Source organism: Rhineura floridana, chromosome 11 (genome assembly GCF_030035675.1).
Source record: "Rhineura floridana isolate rRhiFlo1 chromosome 11, rRhiFlo1.hap2, whole genome shotgun sequence".
Lineage (NCBI taxonomy): Eukaryota > Metazoa > Chordata > Lepidosauria > Squamata > Rhineuridae > Rhineura > Rhineura floridana.
Genome location: NC_084490.1, coordinates 8,719,309 through 8,746,298, shown reverse-complemented (window position 1 = coordinate 8,746,298; position 26,990 = coordinate 8,719,309). Strand labels below are relative to the sequence as shown.

Sequence of the window (26,990 nt, the reverse complement as noted above, 5' to 3'; positions counted from 1 at the left end):
TTAATGGAAGACGCCTGTGCGTGATTTTGTTTTATGTGGGGAGATCGGCGCACCACGATCGACACACAATCTTGACAGAAAAAGGCTTTGATCCAATGGCATGGGTACCACAAAGATTGGAAGTCCTTTATCTGCTGCAGCCTTCATCCACCTTCACAGCCGTTGTAACACACATACAATTAACCAAACACCTTACGTGCTTTAGCAAAGGTGTGCAGCCGATTGGCCGGTTAGCTCAGTTGGTTAGAGCGTGGTGCTAATAACGCCAAGGTCGCGGGTTCGAGACCCGTACGGGCCACCTGTATTTTCTTTCTTAATTCTAATAAATCCTCTTAACTTTTAAAGAAATGCACAGGAACGGGAAACGAATCAAATCGCCCGTGCGAAAACAGAAGCTGCTGCATAGTGACCCGTTTTCCGATCTAGTCTGACAGAGATCCAGCCTGTAATGAATTTCTTATGAATGATATTTGCAATCATTTATCAGTAATAACTCTCCCTCTCTGATGCAGTTTCAGAGTTCCTAGTAGGCACTAGATAGGGAAGAGCTAAGTAGTGGAGTGCGCAAAAAAGTTTCCCCGTCCAAACTAAGATTCAGCCAGCCTCCTTCCTATATTACTGCATGTCATGTGTCTTCTACGGCGCTTTGTGTTACATCATAAAATTGTAGCCAAACAACTGTGTTTTACGTACATTGGCGTATTAACCCGGGTCTCCTTTAATTGCATCATCTATTGCCGTTCAACAGGAAAAGTGGGGGGAAATCTTTGGTGTAACTTTTCACTAGAACTTCTAAATGTTCCTCCGCTTTGCGTGTTTATTTTTAATAACGTGAATTTCAAGAAAAAGGAACAGTTTGGTTCCACTGGGGCTCGAACCCAGGACCTTCTGCGTGTAAAGCAGACGTGATAACCACTACACTATGGAACCTCCGTGGCGTAAAAAAATGTTATCTTTTGTTTATAAGTGATGTACACACAATGACTATAAGTAGTGATTATGACTTTAAAAAGGGAACTTTTCAATTATCAGAGACCAAATACACCACTAAGAAATTTTACAGAAACAAGGAAAATTACATATCAGTCGATCAAAAGGAAGTATTCTAAAAGTTTTCTTCATAGATGACGAGGTGGCCGAGTGGTTAAGGCGATGGACTGCTAATCCATTGTGCTCTGCACGCGTGGGTTCGAATCCCACCTTCGTCGGCATTAATTTTTGTTTGGGCTATTCCTTTCATTTGTCAGCCTTTTCTATATGCTAAACCCCTTCTGAGCTTTTTCGCTACTCTCCTTAGCAAACTAGCAAAATAATAATAAGAATAAAATAACATAAAAAATTGAGATACTTTCAGGTGTGATGATATGAACCTAGCTTCACCTTAGTTTTTCCTCCTGGACAAGTTCTATTGCAAATTGCTCCTTTTCATTTCGGAATAATTGTGTGACCACAGAGATTCTGTTTGGTCAATGATATCTACAAAACCGATAGCGTCTTTATTTGCAGACCAACGTTAGGTTTATTTCTGCTACGTTTTTTAAGGGAACACACACACACTTGGGGGAGGAGGCTCAGAAAGCGGTCTAGACTGAGGGATGCCCTCTGCCTGTAATATGGCGATGAGGGGAAAATCACTCTGTACATGCTCAAAGGACGTCTCACCTCAGTTGGTAAGAGCAGTTGTGGCGTCTGCTGATAGAACACGAACAGCTGTTGCGCAAATGCAGATCACAAAGCTTTTTACTTGGTTGATTACATCTGCCATTGTTAATTAATTAATTAATTGTCCACCCCGCTCTTCCCCTGAAGGAGCTCAGAGCTAACAACCATTTCAAAGGATACACTCATGTGGAGATGGTGGAACAGCTACTTTACTACTACAGCAATATAGCTCAACGTGAAATGCACTTATACTGATTACAAGACGACAGGTCTGTGCCCCAAGGCGCTTACAATCTAAAATGTAACACCAGAGACACACCAGAAGGAGGGGAATGCAGGCATGAGGAAGCCCGAAAGGCGCTCCCAAAGCACGCATGTACAAGTTGGAAGGTGAACCTTCACATATAAAGTCAGAGCACCCTAGCGAGGGAGCCTGCTCCACGAGCTAGAGGGAGCCCCAGCTGACAAAGCATCAAGGCGAGTTAAGCAGCAGAGCGAAAAGAGGGTAAGTAGCTCCCATTTATTCCATTATTTAATTGAAGTAAAACAGCTCAGAGCAATAAGTAATAAGGGCAGCCCAAGGTCACCCTGAGCTAGGAGCCAAATCCTGAAAGAACCTATATCTTAGGAAACAGATCCTAGGAGAAGGAAGCCTATAGAAAGCTAGTTTTCAACACCACCCTAGCAGGAAAGCTTCAGGGGACACTGTAAACAAGGCTAAATTCCAGTCGGAGAGAAGGGGAAAAAGGAAACTCCACTGATACATACAGGGAGAGAGTCAGCTCAGTCCTTGCTAAAAAGGGCAGCTTTAGCCTTCCTGAAACACAACCACAAGCTCTGTTTCCCTAGGTTAAAGAAAGGTCAGGCTGTTCTAGGTGGGAAAACAACAAACAAAAAAGACTTGCCTGGAAGTCGCAGCCCCTTGCTTAGATTAAAAGCAGCCAAAAGCTTAAACAGCCCTGCCCCTCGCTCAGGAAGGAAGCCTGCCTTCTCTGAGATAATCCTAAAGAGTTAAGCCCCAGCTGATAGGTGAGCCATCAGCCTCAAGTAACACATCATTGGCTGGCAGCAGTAGCTGGGAGGAACCAGCCACACATATAAAGTCAGAGCACCCTAGCGAGGGAGCCTGCTCCACGAGCCAGCAGGGATGTGGGGGCTTTCCAATGTTTTGCACCGCCTGCAGCATGTACGACTATCTGCCTGTTGGACAGAAGTCGTGGGTGTGCTCTCGGTGCAATGAGCTCCTGGCTCTCTGGGAACGACTTCATTTCCTTGAGGCCAAGGTGGCGGACCTGGAAAAACTGAGAGAGGCAGAGAGGTGTGTGGAGGAGGCCTTCAGGGATGTTATAGCTGTGTCCCACTCCAACGATGATAGCTCTCCTGCTATCATGGAGAACGATGGTCTCAGGGAAGGAGAGCATCCAGCTGAGGAAGAGGGAAACGATCCCTTAGAAGGGACCCATTCCTTGGGGGATGAGCAGCTATCCTCTCGTGCTGAGGATATATCTCCAGGGGGTGGAGGGATCCTTGTAGTGGGTGATTCGATCATTAGGAACATAGACAGTGGGGTGTGTGATGGGTGTGTAGACCGCAAGGTGTTTTGCCTGCCTGGTGCGAAGGTTGCGGATATCGCCCGTCGTTTAGATAGTTTGGTAGACAGTGCTGGGGAGGAGTCAGTGGTCGTGGTGCACATTGGCACCAACGACATGGGGAAATGCAGCCGTGAAGTCCTGGAAGTAAAATTTAGGTTGCTAGGTAGGATGCTGAAAGCCAGGACCTCCAAGGTGGCTTTCTCTGAAATGCTACCGGTTCCACACGCAGGACAAGCCAGACAGGCCCAGCTTTGCAGTCTCAATGCGTGGATGAGACGATGGTGTCGGGTGGAAGGGTTTGGATTTGTTAGGCACTGGGGAACATTTTGGGACAAGCCGGGCCTGTACAAAAGGGACGGGCTCCACTTGAACCAGAATGGAACCAGACTGCTGGCACTTAAAATTAAAAAGGTGGCAGAGCAGCTTTTAAACTGACTGAGGGGGGAAACCCGACAGGAGCTGAGGAAGGTCCGGTTCGGAATAAACCTCCCCCCTGGGATAAAAACCAAAGAAATGATGAAATGTTAAAAGGGGTAGGCCTAGAAGTAGGCATTGTGAGAGCAGGGGCACAGGATATAAATTCAGAAGAGCAAAATTATAACAGGCCAAACCACAAGTGCCAAAGACACTTGAAGAGAGACATTGCTTACAAGTGCCTGTACGCTAATGCTAGGAGCCTCCAAACCAAGTTGGGAGAACTGGAGTGCTTGTTCTTCGAGGAGAGCATTGATATAGTGAGCATAACGGAGACCTGGTGGAATGGAGGAAACCAGTGGGATACGGTTATCCCTGGATATAAACTATATCGGAAGGACAGGGAAGGACGTATTGGTGGCGGAGTCGCTCTATACGTGAAAGAAGGCATTGAATCCAGCAAGCTCGAAACCCCAAAAGAGGCAGACTCCTCCACAGAATCGTTGTGGGTGGTGATACCCTGCCCCAGGAGGGACTTAATACTGGGAACGATCTATCGTCCCCCTGATCAAAATGCTCAGGGAGACCTTGAGATGAGATATGAAATTGAGGAAGCATCCAAACTAGGAAATGTGGTAGTAATGGGTGACTTCAACTACCCGGACATAGACTGGCCGCATATGTGTTCCAGTCATGACGAAGAAGCAAAGTTTCTAGATATTCTAAATGACTATTCCCTAGACCAGTTGGTCATGGAACCGACCAGAGGGACGGCAACCCTGGACTTAATCCTCAGTGGGGACAGGGACCTGGTGCGAGATGTAAGTGTTGTTGAACCGATTGGGAGCAGTGACCACAGTGCTATTAAATTAAACATACATGTAACTGGCCAATTGCCAAGAAAATCCAACACGGTCACATTTGACTTCAAAAGAGGAAACTTCACAAAAATGAGGGGATTGGTAAAAAGAAAGCTGAAAAACAAAGTCCAGAGGGTCACATCACTCGAAAATGCTTGGAAGTTGTTTAAAAACACTATATTAGAAGCTCAACTGGAGTGCATACCGCAGATCAGAAAAGGTACCGCCAGGGCCAAGAAGATGCCAGCATGGTTAACGAGCAAAGTCAAGGAAGCTCTTAGAGGCAAAAAGTCTTCCTTCAGAAAATGGAAGTCTTGTCCGAATGAAGAAAATAAAAAAGAACACAAACTCTGGCAAAAGAAATGCAAGAAGACAATAAGGGATGCTAAAAAAGAATTTGAGGAGCACATTGCTAAGAACATAAAAACCAACAAAAAAAATTCTATAAATACATTCAAAACAGGAGAGCATCTAGGGAGGAGATTGGACCCTTGGATGATAAGGGAGTCAAAGGTGTACTAAAGAACGATAAGGAGATTGCAGAGAAGCTAAATGAATTCTTTGCATCTGTCTCCACAGTGGAAGATATAGGGCAGATCCCTGAACCTGAACTAACATTTGCAGGAAGGGATTCTGAGGAACTGAGACAAATAGTGGTAACGAGAGAGGAAGTTCTAGGCTTAATGGACAATATAAAAACTGACAAATCACCAGGCCCGGATGGCATCCACCCGAGAGTTCTCAAAGAACTCAAATGTGAAATTGCTGATCTGCTAACTAAAATATATAACTTGTCCCTTGGGTCCTCCTCCGTGCCTGAGGACTGGAAAGTGGCAAATGTAACGCCAATCTTCAAAAAGGGATCCAGAGGGGATCCCGGAAATTACAGGCCAGTTAGCTTAACTTCTGTCCCTGGAAAACTGGTAGAAAGTATTATTAAAGCTAGATTAACTAAGCACATAGAAGAACAAGCCTTGCTGAAGCAGAGCCAGCATGGCTTCTGCAAGGGAAAGTCCTGTCTCAGTAACCTATTAGAATTCTTTGAGAGTGTTAACAAGCATATAGCTAGAGGTGATCCAGTGGACATAGTGCACTTAGACTTTCAAAAAGCGTTTGACAAGATACCTCACCAAAGACTTCTGAGGAAGCTTAGCAGTCATGGAATAAGAGGAGAGGTCCTCTTGTGGATAAGGAATTGGTTAAGAAGCAGAAAGCAGAGAGTAGGAATAAACGGACAGTTCTCCCAATGGAGGGCTGTAGAAAGTGGAGTCCCTCAAGGATCGGTATTGGGACCTGTACTTTTCAACTTGTTCATTAATGACCTAGAATTAGGAGTGAGCAGTGAAGTGGCCAAGTTTGCTGACGACACTAAATTGTTCAGGATTGTTAAAACAAAAAGGGATTGCGAAGAGCTCCAAAAAGACCTCTCCAAACTGAGTGAATGGGCGGAAAAATGGCAAATGCAATTCAATATAAACAAGTGTAAAATTATGCATGTTGGAGCAAATCTTCATTTCACATATACGCTCATGGGGTCTGAACTGGCGGTGACCGACCAGGAGAGAGACCTCGGGGTTGTAGAGGACAGCACAATGAAAATGTCGACCCTGTGTGCGGCAGCTATGAAAAAGGCAAATTCCATGCTAGCGATAATTAGGAAAGGTATTGAAAATAAAACAGTCGATATCATAATGCCGTTGTATAAATCTATGGTGCGGCCACATTTGGAATACTATGTACAGTTCTGGTCGCCTCATCTCAAAAAGGATATTATAGAGTTGGAAAAGGTTCAGAAGAGGGCAACCAGAATGATCAAGGGGATGGAGCGACTCCCTTACGAGGAAAGGTTGCAGCATTTGGGGCTTTTTAGTTTAGAGAAAAGGCGGGTCAGAGGAGACATGATAGAAGTGTATAAAATTATGCATGGCATTGAGAAAGTGGATAGAGAAAAGTTCTTCTCCCTCTCTCATAATACTAGAACTCGTGGACCTTCAAAGAAGCTGAATGTTGGAAGATTCAGGACAGACAAAAGGAAGTACTTCTTTACTCAGCACATAGTTAAACTATGGAATTTGCTCCCACAAGACGCAGTAATGGCCACCAGCTTGGATGGCTTTAAAAGAAGATTAGACAAACTCATGGAGGACAGGGCTATCAATGGCTACTAGCCGTGATGGCTGTGCTGTGCCACCCTAGTCAGAGGCAGCATGCTTCTGAAAACCAGTTGCCAGAAGCCTCAGGAGGGGAGAGTGTTCTTGCACTCGGGTCCTGCTTGCAGGCTTCCCCCAGGCACCTGGTTGGCCACTGTGAGAACAGGATGCTGGACTAGATGGGCCACTGGCCTGATCCAGCAGGCTCTTCTTATGTTCTTACGTTAACCTCTGAAGAGAAAGATGTTTCAGGACTGAGTTTCCTGACTCAAACTACGCCTCGCCTGTGTGACTTAGTAGGATGAATGAAAAGCCAAGGAATAAACAGAAATTTGTATGCAGTCAAAATTTCGTGCCTGCATGCTGATGTCGGGTATGCACACTGTTGATGTCTGCTCTTGACAACAGCATTTGTTAGTGCTTGGAAGATGACATGCAACGGCGTTCAGTTTTGGGCTATATTTGATAGCTAACATGCAGTGGCGGGGTTGCCGGGTGATAAGGTAGGGACATTTACATGGGCGGAGCCAGTTATTAAATCCGACACACCTGCTTTAAGGAAGAAAAAGAAAGGAAAGAGAAATGCCATGTCACAGCGCACGCATCTTTGAAAAGTACAGAAACCCCAAGTTGCGCAGACAGACTCAACAAACTGACATGCAACTGTATTGATAACTGACGTACAATGGAGTTCGGTGTTTGACAGATGAGAAACTTAAAACTCTTAAGAACATTCACAAGAGCGAAGCCAATGATTAAACCCCAAATAAAAGAGTTTTTTTTATTAAACCCCAAACAAAAGAGATAACAAATTTAAAAGGATTACGAAATCCGGCCACAGTGTACATCGGTATAAGTTTGTAAGGCTTTTTGAAGCCTGGTTTTCCGCGAAGCAGAGTGGCGCAGCGGAAGCGTGCTGGGCCCATAACCCAGAGGTCGATGGATCGAAACCATCCTCTGCTAAACGCTTTCTTTAAAAAAAAAAAATGATTCACCCGGTATTATACATTTCATTGGTTATAGAAATGATGGGGGGGGGGGAAGGGACCTGGGGAGTTCATTGGTAGTTTTGGAAAGCAATACAGCACTTGCCGGACTCCCTTTTAATCTTTAGAGATGACTGTCAACGCATGCAAAGGGGCACCTTCCTTCTTCGACATCCAAATATCTGTGTAGTTCTTGGCAGCTTTGGAAAGAAGCTATAAAACCTCCCAGTCTAAAATGCCTTACCTTCTCCGAAGCAATATCCTCAACCCTCTCCCGTCCCTCCTTACGCGCGCGCGTGTGAATTATCCTTTCCTCTTCCTATGAAGCGGAAAAGGCACTCTGCACATGTCCAATGGACTTTTATATTTATTAACAACATATAGCAACAGAATAAAGCCTGGCCATGCTTACTCAATCTGAACAATTCTCCATGGGCTATTTTTGTTAACAGACAGCGCCATCGTATGGCCGATAGGTTTCTTCGCCTTAATTCTCACTGGTGCATTGTGAAGTAGCTGTTGCCTTCTCTGACGGTTAGGTTAGCAACCGGAGAAAGGAAGACTGTTTTTGGTGAAGGTGACTTTTGCTGGCATGCAAATGTATCCCTTTCTCGCCGTTGCAATACATAGTTCATCAACTGTTGGAAGCAAATGGAATAAAATATATTTTGCTCGACAAAGAATTCTTTATTAAATATTCAGGATGACCGAGCAGTCTTTCTGGGTAAAAAACTTTATTCCAAAAAAAGCATCACGGAGAGTTCTTTATTTCTGTTTGCAGAGGAGGGGGGAGGATAGACGTCTGCTTCTGTAAGTCTTGTGGCACTTTAAAGTCTCATCAGTTTATTATGGCATACGTTTTCGTGCACCGAAACCCACATTTGTCAGATACCACTGTTTTTCACCTAACAAGTTTACCTGTTATTCCTGCTTTCAAACCTACCAAAGCTCTGCGTTTCGTCTGAGGATGGAGACAGATCTGAGTAACAGCTGTAATTTATATTATTTATATTATTAAAAATTGGAGATATAATTTCTTCCTCTCATCAGTCCCAAGTGCAGCCTGAAACCATCTAAACAGTGCCTCATTGCAAGCTCTGCTCCATCCTCTCCGGAGTTTCCTCTTGAGACTCCGAGAGTCCAACATCAGCCAACTTTTTCTTCCTCCCCCTTTGCATTGTTTGCCATTTTCCAGCCCGATGAAGAGCTCAGAACTCAAACCTTGCATTCTTTTGTGACATATTTATTGACTCAAGGTGGATCTTTTGTGCGCTCGCGTCTACTACCTTTGCTTTTTGTATCAAACACTTTGTAATTTTTTTCTTGCCAATTGTAGTTTTCCTAGCCGTGGCTAAATTTTTAAAACGCTGGAGCTGAATCCTAGCGAGGTATACCTCTGCACGCTGCGCTTAGCGTTGTGAAGTTAAAACTAGTTTAACTTCAAAACGTGCCTGGGTGGCAACTTTCAAACAAAACCTAAGGCCTTTGCATTGCTTACTAGTTTAAAGTTTATCCATGAGCTTGTAAGGAAGACTAAATAACCATAGCCTCTTCTCGGTAAATAGAATATGCCTATATTTTGTATACTCTTGTTTTAAAACTTTCAAATACACATCAGTTACTATGCACCATTAGCTAGTATACTTTGCTGCCACCAGTTTAAAGACTTTTACCTTTTCATGTAAACAGCAGTTATTTTCTCTCTGCCATAACAGAGTTATCCCCACTAACCTACAACGACCCCGTAACCTGTTTTAGGATCCCAAGCTCTTTCCAAAGACTATATGGTGGCTCTTAAAAGAGCCTTTGGGATATAATGAATTTGCCTTCTTAGGATGCCGCAGTGCCTTAAGCCCTCTCCCCGCGGATGCGCCGGGCCAGCTGGATGTCCTTGGGCATGATGGTGACGCGCTTCGCGTGGATGGCGCACAGGTTGGTGTCCTCGAACAGACCCACCAGGTAAGCCTCGCTGGCCTCTTGCAGAGCCATCACGGCCGAGCTCTGGAAGCGCAGGTCGGTCTTGAAATCCTGCGCGATCTCCCGCACCAGGCGCTGGAAAGGCAGCTTGCGGATCAGCAGCTCGGTAGACTTCTGGTAGCGGCGGATCTCTCGCAGGGCGACGGTGCCCGGGCGGTAGCGGTGAGGCTTCTTCACGCCGCCGGTGGCTGGAGCGCTTTTCCTCGCAGCCTTGGTGGCCAGTTGCTTGCGGGGCGCTTTCCCGCCGGTGGACTTACGAGCTGTTTGCTTGGTACGCGCCATTTCCTCGTGCGCACACAAAAAAATTCAACAAAGTCCTAGTTAGAAAGGAACAAGAAATGAAGTCAAAGGTGCTTTCGACCGGCTTTTTATAGCCAGCGGCTGCCTCCTCATTGGCTGAAAGAGGTCAGAGGAACGTTGCAGAATTTGAATTTCCCAGGCTAAGCATTGATTGGATAGACATTGCAACATTCCCCCCTCCCCTTCGCAGCTTGGTGATGGTGAAGTCAGTCTTCTTTAGCTATGGCAGAAGGACTCTAGAGAATTGAATGGCATTTTTTCCTTTCGAAAAATTCCTAAATTTCAAACCCCCCTTTCTCTACAGCTCTTAGCTTCAAATGATCCGTGATGTGTGCGATAGTGATTGAAAATATAGTGGTCAATTTCAGAAGATGTCTGGTACAGTGAGAAACGGGGGAAAATATATTATTTGAACGACTAATTTCATACAATAATGAATTGGTTATGGATGCTACGTTGCTGTACATGCCTTCATGGGAGGAAGCCACAATGGACTGAGAGGGATTTCTTCTCAGTAGACATGCAAAGGATCTGGTTACAAATCTTTCACTCAACACAAAGCTCTTCAGTCTGCAGTCTCTTATACCCACTTATCAGGGAATAGAGCCCATTGAACTCAATGACTTGGAATCTAAGACATGTACAGGAGTGTGCCATCATTGTTTATCAGCTTTTTTTACAAAAAATATTTTTGAGGTACTCTGGCGTCTTCTGAAAGCACAATGTAATATTTATCCTGAGTCGAGTTGTGTATGTGGTGTGTTTTAAGAACCTGGGAGTTAAGGTAGTATTAAGTCACTAGCTTTAAAAATCGGTGTTTTTCGATGGGTGCTTTACCTTTTGTGACTTGAGTTTATGGCATTGAGAGGATGGCGCCATTTCAAGTCCCATAAACAAGACAGAACTGAGTTTTTGCTAGTGAGGTCCCAAGGGCGCCATATAAGAACTACGGATACTAATCTGTTTAAATAGAAGACGCGAAGCGAATGCAGATTTAACAAATAATTTAAGCTCGTCTGCATCACATGCCAGCAACTATTTAAAGAAAAAATACGTCATAGTTGAGTAGTTGATTCACACTAAAGTCGGCATCTAAATAAAATTGCATGGCAAGATAACCGCCCCTTGTTAACAATACTTTGAAAATCGCGCCCTAGCTTGCAATTGGCTACTCAACAGGCCCCGCCCTCAAAATCCATAGTGTTTTTTAATTCTGAAATTGCCGCCAAAAGCACGGAGTTTTTAAGTTTGAAAACCCGGATCTAATACCTCTCTCTAATAGTACTATTCTATACATACCTACACAAAAGAAAGTTTGCCTGAGTTCAGTAGGACTTATTCCCAGGTAAATGAATTAAGTTTCCCGACATAATCACTAGACTAGACCATCAGTGAAAATATTGTGTAAACTGAATCACAGAATAGCAGAGTTGGAAGGGGCCTGTAAGGCCATCGAGTCGAACTGGGTAAAGTTTGTGTTAAGTAAAGGAGGTGCTATCAAGCAGGCCTCTCTTAACAAGCCACAAATTTAGAAACTTTATATCCCTCCTCACTAAATTGTGCTTGAAGAAAAGTAACATTTGTATCTTGCGCCCTTAAGAGCTTTAGTCCTTAAAATAGCACGTCTTATTTTTAAGTGCAACATAGTAGCAGTGATCCGTTTAAACCGATTATGTGAATGTGTAGCCTTGAAACATTTTTTCACCTTACTTGGGAAAACAAAAAGAACACGTGAAGCTGTATTAACTGTTTTTGAATATCAACACTTGCAATATTGTTAGCGTTTTCACATGATGAGCTCTTTTTAATGAAATTGTAGGTGGCTCTTAAAAGAGCCTTTGGGTTCAACTTTTTTTTATGTAGTTCAGATAAAAGGCGATTTATTTTCCTTTCGCCTTGTGGCTCTCGGTCTTCTTGGGCAACAGGACAGCCTGGATGTTGGGAAGGACGCCTCCTTGGGCAATAGTCACTTTACCCAAGAGCTTGTTCAGCTCCTCGTCGTTGCGGATGGCGAGCTGCAAGTGGCGAGGGATGATCCTGGTCTTCTTGTTGTCTCGGGCGGCGTTGCCAGCCAGCTCCAGGATTTCGGCAGTCAGGTACTCCAGCACGGCCGCCAAGTAGACCGGCGCGCCAGCCCCAACACGCTCGGCGTAGTTCCCTTTACGCAGCAGACGATGCACACGACCCACGGGGAACTGCAGCCCAGCGCGAGAAGAGCGAGTCTTGGCCTTTGCCCTCGCCTTGCCTCCTTGCTTGCCGCGTCCAGACATAATGCTGATTTCAAGAGAACCTCAAAATACTCCTCTCTTCTCAGAAGGACAACAGTTTTAAGAAACGCGCTGTCCGCAGCCTTTTATTCAGTTCTGGAGATTGCAATTGTGAATTTCTATTGGCTGGCTTTTGCCTGTGAGAGCACCTGACCAATAGGAAAGCTAGTTTTGTTTGCTACCCAATAGAAAGGCAGAATTTTAATCCATCCAATAGAAAGCTAAGCTTCCGAATGTTCTCCTTTGCATAACTATATAATCGTTGAGTAGGCATCTCTGGACTTTCAGCCAATGAAAAAGGGATACTTTCAATGCCACAATTAGCATGGGAGTTCTATAAATATAAGGCGCTCAGAGTCTGTTTCTCCGTTCTCGGTTCTTTATTTTTCGTTTGTGAGTGAGAAAGTGCCGGATCATGCCTGAGCCAGCGAAGTCGGCTCCTGCTCCCAAGAAGGGTTCCAAGAAAGCTGTCACCAAGACGCAGAAGAAGGGCGACAAGAAGCGCAAGAAGAGCCGCAAGGAGAGCTACTCCATTTACGTGTACAAGGTGCTGAAGCAGGTCCACCCCGACACCGGCATCTCCTCGAAGGCCATGAGCATCATGAACTCCTTCGTCAATGACATCTTCGAGCGCATCGCCGCCGAGGCGTCGCGCCTGGCCCATTACAACAAGCGCTCCACCATCACCTCCCGGGAGATCCAGACCGCGGTGCGCCTCCTGCTGCCGGGGGAGCTGGCCAAGCACGCCGTGTCCGAAGGCACCAAGGCTGTCACCAAGTACACCAGCTCCAAGTAATCTTGACTGGTTCCCAGGAAGTACCAAGCCCAAAGGCTCTTTTAAGAGCCGCCTACTTTCTCTTTAAAAAGAGCTGCCATAACTACTACATGAGTGTCAAAACTAGGCCTTTCAGCAGTACTAACAGAGGGTTATTGTTGTTTTTCTACAAAAAAAACGTGTACAGTTTCCTTTTAAAATCTTACCTCTGTTCAACATGCATATTGAAAGGAAACAGTTTTGGTGAGATAATCCTCTCTTCAACATTAAATTCCAGTTTCCCCTTTAAAGTGTAGGGAGCTAGGCTCTATATTCAGTGAGGGCCTTGCATACCAGTGTTGTTATGCGCCTTTGAGTTGATTACAATATATGGCGACCCTATGAATTACCAATCTCCAGTAGCATCTCTTATAAACCACTCTGTTCAGATCTTGTAAATTCACATCTGTCGCTTCCTTGATTCATTCATTCATTCATTACATTTATACCCCACCTTTCTTTCCATGATAGAAACCCAAGGCAGCTTACATATGGTTCCCATTCAGGCACTGACCGCACCTGAAATATCTGAGCCTCAGCCTGCACACGCTCAGAAACTGGGTCTTCGATCACGACGCGAGTCAGGATCCGGCAGTAATTGCAGTAGCCCCTTTCTCCCCCTGGTTCTCCCTAGTCAAACTCAATCACGCTAGACCCTTTTATTTTGAAGTCTTGACGCAAGCCCATCTGTGCAGGGCATTCACGGAACTCAGGTTCCAACTGATGCCCTCGGCCTATCTGGACAGGAGATACGTGGGCATCCCAGTTAAAGAGTGGAGTTGCATCTTTGGATGCAACCGGCTAGAGGACATCACCCACTACTTGCTATTTTACCCCCTATATGAGGACCCAAGAAGGAAATTCCTAGCTTACCATATCCGCTTGTTTATGCACGCAGGGAAAAGCCCCCGAGATATGGTTGTTGAATTACTGGCTGATAGCAGTAAACAAACAACAGTTACAGCAGCCAACTTCGCCTTGGCTGCTAGGAAATTATGGGTGAACCACATTAAGACTTATAACATCTTGTAATCGTTTTAAATTTGTACAAACTTTTTAGCCTTTCGATGTGTATTTGTGTTATGTCCTATTTTGCAAAGGCCTATGGCCATACGCAATAAAGTTTTGTAACTTGAATTTGGCACTACATTACTGGTCGCAGGTCACTTCCATATTACAGATGGACATGTTTCTCTCGTAACAAGATACACACTACAGCAAGGACTATGAAGAGAAATCTTTAAATATGGGTAGTTCCACACAGCAGAATTTTTTTTGAGGAGTACAGGGTGAATATGGCAGACGCTGTTGAGCTATCAGTCTTTGTGAAATCACATGTGCTGTGGCAAATTGTTCGTTTTAACGTGGGTCTGCCCTAGAGATAGATATACTTCGCCCGCAAATTGAATTGCGCTGCTCTTGTGTTATCTGCCGTACCTATGTTTGATTAACTGGGTTGGTAGAGAGGTGACCAGCCAGAAACTTCATTTGTTGGGAGGGAATTTGGTATTTATGTATGTTGTAAGCTGTAACTGGAATATTTTACTTTTTCTGAAGAACTCAGGGTAATTTCACTAAATCTTCCTAGCGTCCCTGCCAAGATGCTATAGATTAAACAGCGTCGAACTTGCTCATTGTCTTTTGGCGCCACCTTGTGGTATGATTTGCAAGAACACCGGGGTGGGTATGCTGTTTCCACATCGAAAGAATAAAAAGAAACCAGTTGGCCGGTTAGCTCAGTTGGTTAGAGCGTGGTGCTAATAACGCCAAGGTCGCGGGTTCGATCCCCGTACGGGCCACGAAAAAACTTTTTGGTGAAGTTTCACAACACTTCGAAATTAAAATTTGGAACATTTGTCAAAGGACTTTAAATCAAATCATTTAAACAAAACAAACAAACATTGGAGAGTTCTGGAAATTTAAAAAAGAAGGAAAGAAATAAAATCTGTAGGAGAGATTACCAGATTTGGTGTCCTCACAAAGGTTTAATACAAGGGCACTGAAAAGCCCAAATGAGATTTGTAAAGTTTTGCAGCTGTCCAGATGGATGTTGAAGATGTTAGTGGTGTTTTGGGGAACAAGCTCTGTATTTGTGAAACAGCTGCCAAAACTGCATCTCTAGATGTGTGCCTTGGCAACAGGATAGCTTAGAGGCTGCAGGGCAAGAGCTATGTAGTACACAGACATGTGCGCGCACTCACATATACACACACTTTTCATCCCTTCCTTACATGCAGAACACTCCATATGGTTTCAAACCAATCCCAAACATCAAGTCCTTGCAAAATAAAGGTATGTTGTTACACACTAACTCTTCAGCTTCTCTTGCACTGAGTATGCACCCGTTATAACTGTCAGAGCACCATCTAAATAATTCATTCCAGCTAACAGAAGATTCCTGCATTGAGTATGGGGCTGGACTTGATGGCCTTATAGACACCTTCCAACTCTACTATTCTATGATTCCATTCCAGGGTGACTGCCTGGCATTGGCTCTGGCTTTGGCTCCACCTATTATTTGTCTCCTGACCTACCAGTCCCAATGAACACCAGCCCACCACTGCCATAACATACGCATCAGCATGTAGTTGGAAATGCACTCCACAGACTTCCGGGAAGGGTGACTTCGCTTGTGCCTGCTTTTGAGACGGGCTCCCACCTCAAAAGAAGCTTATTCAGATATAAATCAGTCAGAACATTTTTTTTTTTGACTGATGAAATTTCTCCCGGGTAGGGAGAAACGTAGAGATCAACCTCAAATGCCTGTTTTTGTTGGGAGGACTGGATTTCATTAATTTATGAGAAAAGGTCCAGCCAGCAATGCCGGACGGACTTCCGAACAAGCTCTATCTGATTAATGCGATACGTTTATCTTTTCTTCAAAGAGAAAACAGACTAACAGGCAAGCACCCTTCTTTCTATTATTTTTTTACTTGGTTTAAATTGTTGCAGCAAAAAGAGATTTGTCAAATGAATCAGCTTTAAAGAACTTCTGGGTGAGCTATAACTCTTCTCTGTTATTCATGAAATTAACAGCTTATCTCTGTTTCTATTGCAAAAAGCTGTCCTGGAAGTGCATTCTAAAGATATAAACAGAAGAGGGATTTCTATTCCGAGGAACATTATATTGTCTGGGACTATTCTCTTTTTGGTCTATTTTATTTTGACGAATCTGCTTCTTCACGACGCCACTAACTGTTTTGATGCTGGGAACTAAATTTGTTTTGTGTTCTTGAACATAGAGAGATAAGGCAGGCTGCTCTGTTTATACTGTGATGTCATCAAGCCTGGAATATTAACCCAATTGTTGCTGAAATAAGAAGTGGTTCTTCTTTATTTTTGTTTTGTTTTCGTGGTTTTAAAAATGGCAATCAAGAAAGTGGCTGAGAATCTGGAAGTAATTATGTTTCAGAAAATAATGGATGAGATTGAGATAATGAAACAAACCCTGCGACAGGGCAGTAAGGAGCTGAAAATTGAACTGAGCAAAATGACGCAGGAGCTTAAAGAAATAGGGGATCCTGTGAGAGAGGAGAATGAGATGAGAGATGAGAAAAGAAAAAATAAAGGGAAGATACAAGCCCTGGAGATTGGAACAAATGTGGAATTGGAAAAAGATCTGGAGTTTATGGATATTAGAAATAAAATCTACTGTTTGGAATTTAACGTTATCTCTGAAGAAATTAATGAAGATATTAGAGATAAAGTTATCAATGGCTTGGATAATCTTCTGGACTGGAATGACGTGATGGAGCTTGATATAGAGAAAATCTATGGAATTAACTGCAGCCATGTGACAATGGAAAAACTCTCAAGAGATGAGCCAGTGCATTTTGTAAAAAAGAAGAACAGAGATATGACTTTACAACAATATTTCAGCAACTTATTCAGAATCGATGGCAAGAAAATATTTGGGATAGAGGAAATTCCCATCAGACTCTTATTATATGACTATGGCTATGACAGCAAGATTATTATGGAATACTGATAATGGAAGATTGGACACTGAAATTACTGGACTTAACAGGACTATTGAAGATGGAAGATGGAATTAATAGGGATAATGGAATAATGGCTATTGAAATTATTGGACCTAACAGATTTTGATGAGATGGATTAATCGATATGTTTATTTGGACTATGGTTATGACAATAAGATTATTATTATTATTAACGAGATGGATTAATCAACATGTTTATTTGGAGAAAAATTGATAGATATATTTCTTAAAGAATTGAAACCTCTCTTTGACTTTTTGTGGAAAGAATAAAGTAATGTTTATGAGATTTGATGATTAATTAAGATAACTACTGGAGGAAAGTGATTTTATAATATAATTTAAGAGACAGGATTGTTATATATTGTAGACCTATAACTGATTTGATCTGCGACAAATGGGAAGTCAACATTTTATTTTTTTGTTTAATCATTTTTGTTTTGTTTTGTTTTTTGTCTTTGAATGTTTTATTATTTTGTTTTGTATGTTTTATGAAAATTTGAATAAAAATTATTGTAAAAAAAAAAAAGGAAATGCACTCCACAGCAACTACATGACATTGGAAGGGGTTGTGAGCCCACACGCGGAGGAATGAACACATAACGTCTTGGAGTAGGCACCATCTTTGGCAGTCTTTAGATGACAGGTCACCCAAGTCTTTGGTTAATGTTGCCTTCTATGTTGGCGCTCATCTTTTAGTGGAGTTGGTAGGATTGGGCCCTCCTTGATATATAGCTGGATGAGCATTTTATAGATTCTGTAATGCCATTGTTTTAATTTTTATGGGTTTAATTTTTTATGTACTGTATTTTATTTTGTCAAGTTGCTTTGAGATTTTTTTATTGTATAAAGTGACCGACAAGCAATATTTTTATTTATTTAATTTATTATATTTTATTTCTTATTATTCTTTATGCTTTCTTAGATTCCTTAGTCACCCTTTACCATCAGGTCCCAGGGAAGGCCACAACTTTAAAGGGCCATTGCTCAGTGACAGAGTGCCTGAATGTACATGTGGAAGGTTCAGTCCCTGCAGGGAGAAATTCCTGCCTGAAATACTGAAGAGCTGCTGCCAGTCAGTGCAGCGGGCTAGATGGACCAATAGTCCGATTCTGTATAAGGCAGTTTCCTATGTTCCTCTGAGGCCTCTTACAAGCACCCCAGGAGAAGCACTGTTGAAATCATTTGCTATAGTCCAGCAAGACTTTAACTGCAGGTTAATTGCTGTTGTGTGAACCTTACAGCAACTGAGGTGTGTTGCTCATATATTTATATGGCCCTTGTTTGGTCATCCAAATGAAGTGCATTTCTTTAAAGGATTTTCCAGAGGAGTAGCTATGTCACCTTGTAGTAGCACGATCAGCAAAGAGCCTTGTGGCATCTTTAAAGATAGCTTTAGGGCATAATAAATGAGTTTGGTGATCTTTATGGTGCTTCAGGACTCGTTTTTTATTTAAAATGGTGATCTCAGTTGTGGTAAGGATGCTTTCCTTTTACACATTTTTTTTGAGCCTGGTAGTACAGCAGAGACGAAGGAAGGGAGTTACAAAATGCACAGGTGAAAGTAAAAAAAGAAAAGGAAAAGACACTTGCGTTGGCCGGGAATCGAACCCGGGTCAACTGCTTGGAAGGCAGCTATGCTAACCACTATACCACCAACGCGATTGACGCAAAACTGTTGTTGTCGAGCTCCATATGATTAGACATTCAGATTAGTTATGCGTCTGAGTTTCCACACGGTGGCGCCATCAACTAAGAATTTGAATGTTGCGGGTCGCTTCGATAATTTATGTTGAAGTTTTTCAAACTTTCTTTAAAGTGTTCCTCTCTCCTTGCGCTGGGAAAAAAGAAATCCTCTACACATGTACAACTAGAACGTAACTCAAACCTCTTTCGAATGGCAATGGAATGTTCAAACACACTACCCTCTTCTAAATCCTTGTTGAAGTTCACCGGTTCAACTTCAGTTGTTTAAGCATCTTTGCTGATTCTCAAAGACTAACGGAAGCATCGATCATTGATTGGGACGCAGGACAGAACAACGACCCTCCAACGGTCTCGGGTTTGGGAAGCAAAACTTATGCTCCAGGTGAGGCTCGAACTCACAACCTCGGCATTGCTTTGGCAAGTACTGCTGTATAAGTACCGCGCGCTAACCGATTGCGCCACTGGAGCCGCTGGTGTAAGTGCTTCTGCTCAGTTTCCCTTGTGTGAATCTCAAAGGTTTCTGAAGCTTTTTTTTTTTTTTAAAGAATGTAGCGCCCAGAAAATCCAACTCTTTTATTTTAATGGAGGAGACTCATGTTTAGCAAGGGTTTTAAAAGTAAATTGGAAAGGTTGTCTCGGAGTCTTATTAAGTCACTGTCATATCATAGCACTTTTTAAGAGCAGGTCACCCCAGGAGATGTTATTGTTCTACAGAACTGTTTTCAGAGTAAGCAATACAGTTAAGTTGGAGCAAGCCCTGTTTAAAAACTATGGGATCATCTTTTGAATTATTATTATTATTATTATTATTATTATTATTATTATTATTATTGTTGTTGTTGTTGTTGTTGTTGTTGTTGTTGTTGTTTATTTCTACCCCGCCATTTGGCCAAAAGGCCCTCAAGACAGCTTAAAAAACACAAATATAAAAATACATCAATAAAAACAATACAATTTACAAAAATCAGCATAACAATAAAAAAGTGTAGTTTCTGTTCAGCCACCATAGTTATTAGGCCAGCAAAAGGCCTCTACTTGTACAACAAGCTTTCATTCAAGTTAAAAATATGCCAGTTCTTTGCTCACAAAAATACCATAGCTAAGTTTTATAGTTAAGAATTTTTATTACTACAAAATCATGAATAGAGAATATTTCCTAGTACAAGTGCTACATGCAAGGGACAACGTACTTTTTCAAACAGTCTGCAAGCCAGAAAAGCTACATAAGATCAGAAGTCAGGTACCCTCCAGTCTTCTTATACAGAACGCTTCCCCAGCTGCCATGTTCGGAGGCTATCCTGAAACAGTAGAAACATCAGATCCACAACACATCAGCTCTAGTAAATTCATCCCCCGCCAATTACTATCGCGCCATAGTACTTTGGTTCAAAAATGCAAAATAACTACCGACTTCTCTTATTCGGCTCTCTTTGAATAGTTTCAAAATATGCAAGCTTTTTTTAGTTTCACAATATTATTTTCCACGGAGAACTAAAAATCCGGCTACAGGGATTTTTTTTAAAAAACGGCAGAGGCAATAAATAGTATTAAAACTTCAGCTTGTCAGAAGCGGGATTCGAACCCACGTCAGAGACTGTGACCTGAATGCAGCGCCTTAGACCGCTCGACCATCCTGACCTTACAATTTCCGTTTTCCCCATCCCCCAAACATTTTAAAATGCTATAATTCTGAACTACTGTATGCATTCTTCCCCTACACCCAATATTTGTTTGAGATGGTGTAATGCAGATCTAAATGTAGATCTTTATCCGTGCATCCTCAGGTATTTTTTTCCTGAGAAATAGTTCAATGTACGAACTTTACTAAGATTAAGAAGGAAACCCCCACACAATGAGGATAATAAATGGCTATTACATATCCAGCTGTGGGAATATGGTTTGAGGCGCTTCAGGGATGCTGTCACAACGTATATATAAGTTTTTGGGAGTGCTGCCCACTTTACGGACTGGTTCTCACGTGCGAAGGCATCGCGTGTTTACCATACACTTGCACAGGATTCACACAAAAAGCTGGCACAAATGTACATAATTTTATTCCTGTACCTTTAACGACTGGCCATTTTGCAGTGTGGATTTCAACTTAGAAATCCATTGTGTTTGTGTTGATGTAAGGGGACCGGTTCCCACGATCAGGGTGTTTGGCTAAGTGTGCAGATTGTTTCAGTCTTTTTAAAACGGTGAAGGAGGACGAAGCTCTCTGCAGACTGTTAATTAGGTTAATCAGAAAACATTGCTCTGTGGTGTTCGGCGTGCGAAGTTAATTCTTTTACAAGACATCTCATGGTTCGAGCAAGGAAAACTCACTGATTAAAAGTGATCTAGTATTACTTCAATTACTAGACTTCAAAGTCTTCTTCAGTGACATCAGCTGGGAGAAACAAACAATAGTAATTATTTCTATAGTACTATGGGTTGAAACAAATTGTGGTAACTAGTAGTCGTGGCCGAGTGGTTAAGGCGATGGACTAGAAATCCATTGGGGTCTCCCCGCGCAGGTTCGAATCCTGCCGACTACGTTGCATTTTCAAAATTTGTTTTTTGGCGCGAGGCGGAAGAGTCTTTGAATACTTTGTTAAAAGGCTTTGGTCTCCTGCATTTTAAAATAGTTTATCACGGTACTTAATTTGGAGAATAAGAAAAAAGCGGTGAGTAGGCAGGTGTCATATGTCCCTGGAAGAAACGCCTTAAAACGTCTTAGCATCATTTTCCAAAATCGTGAGTGCCGGTCCTACTCAGAGTAGACCCACTGAAGTTACTAGACACGGCAGGTCTAGGAAGGTTTCGCGTTGCTGTTCCTGTGGCAAGTGCGTGTTTCAAAGAATAGATTCAGGCTGATGTAGTGTGTGTACTTTTTATGCCCCACAGTTGTCTGCATTTTAATTTCTAAAAACGGAAGTGAAGGAAGTGATTTCTTTTAAACTCCTTTCCCCTGACGTGGAAACTTGGATGCTAGATGGTTGTCCCCGTTTCAGTTAGAAGTGGATATGCACTTTGTATATGCTCAGAGGCACAGTCTCCCTGATTGTTGAATTTCCTGTTCAGCCCAGGCACCTAAAACGGTTCTTTGAACACGCCTCACTTTATTTTCTGCGCCGAGTAATCGTTGGCAAACTGCATACAGAACTTAATTGATTGACATGTATTTGGAATGTGTTATAGTTGAGGAATACTGCATAGGAGGAACAACTCGGAAACTCTGCATTTGTGAGCGTTGGTGGTATAGTGGTTAGCATAGCTGCCTTCCAAGCAGTTGACCCGGGTTCGATTCCCGGCCAACGCAAATGTTTTTTCTTCTTCTTCCTTATTTTATACATATGCTTTTAAAAAAATAAATAAATACTGCTTTATGCCATTCTTCTTTTAAAAACTACTACTAAATTTGCCGGCGAGAAATTTATGCAAGGAGTAAGTGGAACTGAACAGGGAGCAAACTTTACATTTTATTTCCTCCTAGGAATATGTCAGTAAGGGCAAATTTTTATACAGCCTGCATCATTGTCTATCTTTAAAAAGGAGGTTGGATGAGATTCTTCCTGGAATGAAAGCCTATTGCAATCCCGCATTACTTTGAGTTAGAGCTCCGGATTCGAAAAAGGAGCTTACTGCTGAGGGAATGAGTGACCATGGAAAAGGATGAAAATATTTTACGACTGTAAATTGTAAGACACTTGTGTATGTGGCAGCTATTATTACAGGTCTTGTGCAAAGGCTTTTGCTGCCCAGTTCCTCGTTAGTACAGTATAGTGGTAAGTATCCCCGCCTGTCACGCGGGAGACCGGGGTTCGATTCCCCGACGGAAAGACGGCAATTCCCCTCCCCCACTTATCAAGAAAGAACTACAAAATACTTCCTTTATCAAGGGCAATCTTGGTCAGTGATACTGATTTTTGTTAAATGATATAGGGGAATGGGCAGTTAGAAAGCACTGCTTGTACTGATCACGCTGATCACAACTTCCTTAATTTCTAAAATAATAGGCTTACCGAATAAAACTTGCTTGGAAATGTTATCATATCCGCAGAAAACTCTTTTCTTCTAACTTCAGAAGATTGTGATTGTGGCACAGGTATAGCAAGCGGACTTTGTGCATGCTCAAAAGAACTCTCTTTTTCTTTATTCCTACTTGGTGTACTCCAGAGCAGAGCCTTACCACTAAAAGAGGTTCTGGGAAGGCTGAATGGACCCTGTCTCTAATTAAATCCCAATGACCCAAGCCAATATTGAGGTGCTGGTAGGGAACGGTCTTTCAAACTCTTGGGTAGTAAGCAGCAAACCTTTATCAAAACATCAAGGTGATTACTATTTCCCAGGTAATTTAATTTCAATATATATATTAAGCAGTTACTTAATGTTTCTCTTTCAATCTGCCTCCAAAAGTGCTGATCTGCATTTATTTTCTTCTGTATTATTTAATGAAACAATAAAAATAGTTCCCAAATAGCTCTTGTTCATGAAAGTGGTTTTTTAAAATCCTCTTTGTTATTACTTTTTTCTTGCTTTACAATTTGTGTGTGTGTGTTTAAATTATTCTTTTTGCCACTGTTGTCATATTAAGACTTTTATCCCAGACCACAAGGGTTGGGAGGTGGGATCAAAAATGAAAAAAAAGTCTGACTACAGTCAGTCAACTATGCACACTCTTCCTCTGTGCAAACTCTCTCACTTATTCATGCACCCAAGTGCCAGTTATCTTCTTGGTGCATTTGAGAAAAAGCAGATAGACACACACACACACACACACACACACACACACACACACACACACACACACACACACACACACACACACACACAAAGGAGACATAGGCAGCTGTGGAAGCTGTGGGGTTTATCCAGTCCAATGCTAGTCCTTTTCAGAGTAAACCTATTGAAATTAATGAATCTAAGCGGACTTCCGGGAAGGATTGCTTAGCTTGTGCCTGCCTCTGAGATGAGCTCTCGTCTCAGAGGAAGCTTTTTCAGTTTTAAAACCAGCCAGAAGGTTTTTTTTGACTGGTAAAAACTTTCTCCCAGGCAAGGGAGAAACGAAGAGATTATCCACAAGCTTCGTTGTGTTTGTTGGGGGACTTGAATTCATTAGGAACGAAGGACCTGCCAGCAACGTCGGACGGAGCCAGGGAATTTCAAGCAAGCTCAAACTGATTAAGCAAGGCTTTTTTTTTCTTTTAAAAAAAATGTATTCTAACAGGCAAGCATTCTTCTATCTACTCTTATCATTTTGTTATTGTTACAGTAAAAGAGATTTGTTAAAGGATCAGCAACAAACCCTGGGTGAGTTATAACTTTCTCTCATATACACGGAATTAAGGAGGAAGAAAATTGAAATAGCCTATCTTTGTTTTTTATTGCAAAAAGCTGGCATGGAATTGAGCATTTTAAAGATATAAACGGATGAGGGGCAACTAATCTAAAGAGGAAATCTGATTTTATGACATTTGAGTATTATCTGTCTGGGACTATTTTTTCTGGTCTATTTTTTTTTTTGACGAATCTGCTTACTTTTTATGCCACTAATTTTTTGGATGCTGTGAACTAAATTTGTTTTGCACTTTTGGACACTTAAGAGATAAGGCGGTTTGTGCTGTCTAGAGGGTGATGTCAGCAGGCTTGAAGGATTAACTCCTTTGTGACTGGAAAAAGAAATAAACTGTTCTTTGCTTGGGAATAGTTAAGAATGACAATCAAGAAGGTGGCTGAGACCCTGGATGTACAGGAAGGGGTTCTCTATCTAGATATGTTTCAGAAAATAATGAATGAGATTAAGCTGGTGAGACAGGAGCTGAGACAGAGCAGACAAGAGATGAAAAGTGAATTTGGCAAAATGAGACAGGAGCTGAAGGAAATTCAGGATTCTGTGAGAGGGGAGGTGGATGAGACCAAAGATATGGCTGGACAAATAAAAGAAGATGAAAGAAAAATTAAAGGAAAGGCTCAAGCATTGGAGATTGGAATAGATATATCAAATATGGACTTGGAAAAAGATTTGGATTTTATGGCTGTGATGGATCCTGGAGACAAATATCACTGTTTGGAATTCAGCACTGTCCTTGAAGGAATTGGTGAAGAGATTAGAGATAAAGATATCAACGGTTCAAAAAAATTCCTGGATTGGAAGGATTTGATGGAACTTGAAATGGAGAATGTTTACAGAATTAATTCCAGATGTGTGACAATGGAAAAACTCTCGGGAGATGTGATGGTGCATTCTGTGGAAAGGAGGAGCAGAGATGCAGCTTTACAACAACATTTCAGTGGTACATTCGGAATTGATGGCAAGGAAATATTTGTGATGAAAGAAATTCCTATCAGACTTTTATTATATGACTATGACTATGACAGCAAGATTATTATGGGTGCAAGGATGGAGATGGAAGATGGAATTAACACTGAGAATGGCTGTTGAAACTACTGGACCTAGCAGACTTGATGAGATGGATTAATTGACATGTTTATTTGGAGAAAAATTGATGGATATATTTCTCAAGGAGTGGAAGCCTCTCTTTGACTTTTTGCAGAAATAATAAAGTAATGTTAATGAGATTTGATGATTAATTAAGATAACTACTGGAGGAAAGTGATTTTGTAATATATTAAGAGACAGGTTTGTTATATATTATAGACCTATAACTGATCTGCGACAAATCGGAAGTCAACATTTTATTTTATTGTATTAGTTATTAATTTGTTTTTTTTGTTTTTTTTGTTTTGTTCTGTTTTGTTTTTTGAAACTTTGAATAAAAATTAATGGAAAAAAAGAAATTAATGAATCTAAGCGAGTCATACCCATTCACTTCAGCGGGTCTACTGTGAGTAGGAATAGCACTGAAGACAACCCCTGTGAGAACGGAATGCTAGACTAGATGGGCCTTGGCTCTTCATATGTTTTTAAGCAGGCTTTCTTTCTTTTGAAGACACGGTTTTAGCCCAAGTGAATCGGAAACGCTAGTTCTCATCCTGTATTAATTTGTTGGTGACTCGACAGCTGAATGTGTCCGCTGATTCTGTTGACCAGCACTGGCTATGAGAAAGGTTCATCTGATACGTGTTTGATCTGTGTTGGCCTGTTAAGGGAAGATGAAAACAACCCTGGGAGTCATGACAGTATGCAAATGACACATTTTTTGTTGAAGTTCCTTAGTTTTAACTAAGCATACCTCTGACACAAACTTCAAAGAGGCCTGGATAGCTCAGTCAGTAGAGCATCAGACTTTTAATCTGAGGGTCCAGGGTTCAAGTCCCTGTTCAGGTGTAAGCTTTTTCTCTCAAGAAAATAAAAATAATGCATCAAATAGCTTCATTTCAACCCTTTCCTTCTCTCAGTTGCTAATGGTTAGCCTTCTTAACCCTCCCCAACATGGGGTCCTCCAAATATTTTGGGGTACAATTCTGCTGTAGGGGGCTGATGGAAGTTGTAATCCAAAACTTCCAAAGGGCACTAGGGTAGGGAGGGCTGGGATATTTTATGGGAGGACCAACTGGGTGTCACATGACCACTGGAGAATTGTGGCATAAGCTTTTGTAGTCAACGGCTACAAATCTGGCAGACAGTACTCAATGTTTGCTGTAATCCAGTATGCTGTATCAGAAAGAGGGGGTTGGGCTGTACTGCACTGCAGGCTTGGGGCAGGCTGGTGCCCAAGGGCCCAGTCATTCCTGGTGCCGGGCCTCACTAATGCTATCACTCATGGACAGCATGGTTGTTCTTTATGAACTTTTCTATTGCAATAGTCCAGCCAATATCTACTGAAATCAAGAATACTCTGCTTCCAGATATGGTTAAAGAAATCATAAAGGTCTGCTATAGCTATAGCTCCTTCAATAAAACTTATATGAATGTATCCATATAATTACAAGCCATATAAAATTAATCTTAATATTATATGGGGGTACATCAAAATCTGAGGTTCTGGGACATTACACGCTTTAGTCCTTTTTCAAAAAATTCTGATTGTAGTGTTTTTTGAGCTATCATTAAAAAAACACACACATTTGGAATGTTGGAATATATGGGGTTCAACTCCAACTTGGGTTGAGGCTGCATGGGGTTAAAAAGGGGTAGCTAGAGAGGAGACCTCTTGGTTGCTAGGCTATACCTGTCCTTTATCTCCTGCTGTCTCTTCCTTCCTGCTAGACTGATATGCAGAGGATGTTGATCCCAGTTCCTTCCCTCGTTCCCAGTCTTCTTCTTTCTCTTGAGAGGGGACCAGATATATTCCTTTGTCTCCCCCTCTCCTCAAAAGCA

At 42.1% G+C, this 26,990-nt stretch overlaps 3 protein-coding genes and 10 non-coding genes across 13 annotated transcripts; 8 read left to right on the top strand and 5 right to left on the bottom strand.

The window, feature by feature from the left end:
* The first annotated feature begins 224 nt into the window (after window positions 1-224).
* On the top strand, window positions 225-298 carry TRNAI-AAU (transfer RNA isoleucine (anticodon AAU)). The gene has a single exon. It is a non-coding gene; the product is annotated as a tRNA-Ile (tRNA).
* Window positions 299-857: 559 nt separating this feature from the next.
* TRNAV-UAC (transfer RNA valine (anticodon UAC)) lies at window positions 858-930 on the bottom strand. The gene has a single exon. It is a non-coding gene; the product is annotated as a tRNA-Val (tRNA).
* Window positions 931-1,126: 196 nt separating this feature from the next.
* Window positions 1,127-1,208, top strand: TRNAS-GCU (transfer RNA serine (anticodon GCU)). The gene has a single exon. It is a non-coding gene; the product is annotated as a tRNA-Ser (tRNA).
* Window positions 1,209-7,569: 6,361 nt separating this feature from the next.
* Window positions 7,570-7,641, top strand: TRNAM-CAU (transfer RNA methionine (anticodon CAU)). Its single transcript has one exon. It is a non-coding gene; the product is annotated as a tRNA-Met (tRNA).
* A 1,810-nt stretch (window positions 7,642-9,451) lies between these two features.
* LOC133366347 (histone H3) lies at window positions 9,452-9,962 on the bottom strand. The gene has a single exon (XM_061589365.1). The coding sequence runs from the start codon at window positions 9,921-9,923 to the stop codon at window positions 9,513-9,515; it is 411 nt and encodes a 136-aa protein (XP_061445349.1). The 5' UTR covers window positions 9,924-9,962; the 3' UTR covers window positions 9,452-9,512.
* Window positions 9,963-11,760: 1,798 nt separating this feature from the next.
* On the bottom strand, window positions 11,761-12,274 carry LOC133366349 (histone H2A type 2-C-like). The gene has a single exon (XM_061589368.1). It carries the CDS (start codon window positions 12,209-12,211, stop codon window positions 11,822-11,824), a length of 390 nt encoding a protein of 129 aa, XP_061445352.1. The 5' UTR covers window positions 12,212-12,274; the 3' UTR covers window positions 11,761-11,821.
* Window positions 12,275-12,575: 301 nt separating this feature from the next.
* Window positions 12,576-13,054, top strand: LOC133366353 (histone H2B 1/2/3/4/6-like). The gene has a single exon (XM_061589372.1). It carries the CDS (start codon window positions 12,624-12,626, stop codon window positions 13,002-13,004), a length of 381 nt encoding a protein of 126 aa, XP_061445356.1. The 5' UTR covers window positions 12,576-12,623; the 3' UTR covers window positions 13,005-13,054.
* A 1,693-nt stretch (window positions 13,055-14,747) lies between these two features.
* On the top strand, window positions 14,748-14,821 carry TRNAI-AAU (transfer RNA isoleucine (anticodon AAU)). The gene has a single exon. It is a non-coding gene; the product is annotated as a tRNA-Ile (tRNA).
* Window positions 14,822-18,610: 3,789 nt separating this feature from the next.
* On the bottom strand, window positions 18,611-18,682 carry TRNAG-UCC (transfer RNA glycine (anticodon UCC)). The gene has a single exon. It is a non-coding gene; the product is annotated as a tRNA-Gly (tRNA).
* Window positions 18,683-19,101: 419 nt separating this feature from the next.
* TRNAI-UAU (transfer RNA isoleucine (anticodon UAU)) lies at window positions 19,102-19,195 on the bottom strand. Its single transcript has 2 exons — window positions 19,158-19,195; window positions 19,102-19,137 (listed from the first exon to the last, which is right to left on the bottom strand). It is a non-coding gene; the product is annotated as a tRNA-Ile (tRNA).
* Window positions 19,196-21,182: 1,987 nt separating this feature from the next.
* TRNAS-AGA (transfer RNA serine (anticodon AGA)) lies at window positions 21,183-21,264 on the top strand. The gene has a single exon. It is a non-coding gene; the product is annotated as a tRNA-Ser (tRNA).
* Window positions 21,265-21,956: 692 nt separating this feature from the next.
* On the top strand, window positions 21,957-22,028 carry TRNAG-UCC (transfer RNA glycine (anticodon UCC)). The gene has a single exon. It is a non-coding gene; the product is annotated as a tRNA-Gly (tRNA).
* A 3,896-nt stretch (window positions 22,029-25,924) lies between these two features.
* TRNAK-UUU (transfer RNA lysine (anticodon UUU)) lies at window positions 25,925-25,997 on the top strand. Its single transcript has one exon. It is a non-coding gene; the product is annotated as a tRNA-Lys (tRNA).
* The last annotated feature ends 993 nt before the right edge of the window (window positions 25,998-26,990 follow it).

Coding starts and splice junctions, on each gene's coding strand:
- LOC133366347 (XM_061589365.1), bottom strand. CDS start 9,923: ATGGCGCGTACCAAGCAAACAGCTCGTAAGTCCACCGGCGGGAAAGCG.
- LOC133366349 (XM_061589368.1), bottom strand. CDS start 12,211: ATGTCTGGACGCGGCAAGCAAGGAGGCAAGGCGAGGGCAAAGGCCAAG.
- LOC133366353 (XM_061589372.1), top strand. CDS start 12,624: ATGCCTGAGCCAGCGAAGTCGGCTCCTGCTCCCAAGAAGGGTTCCAAG.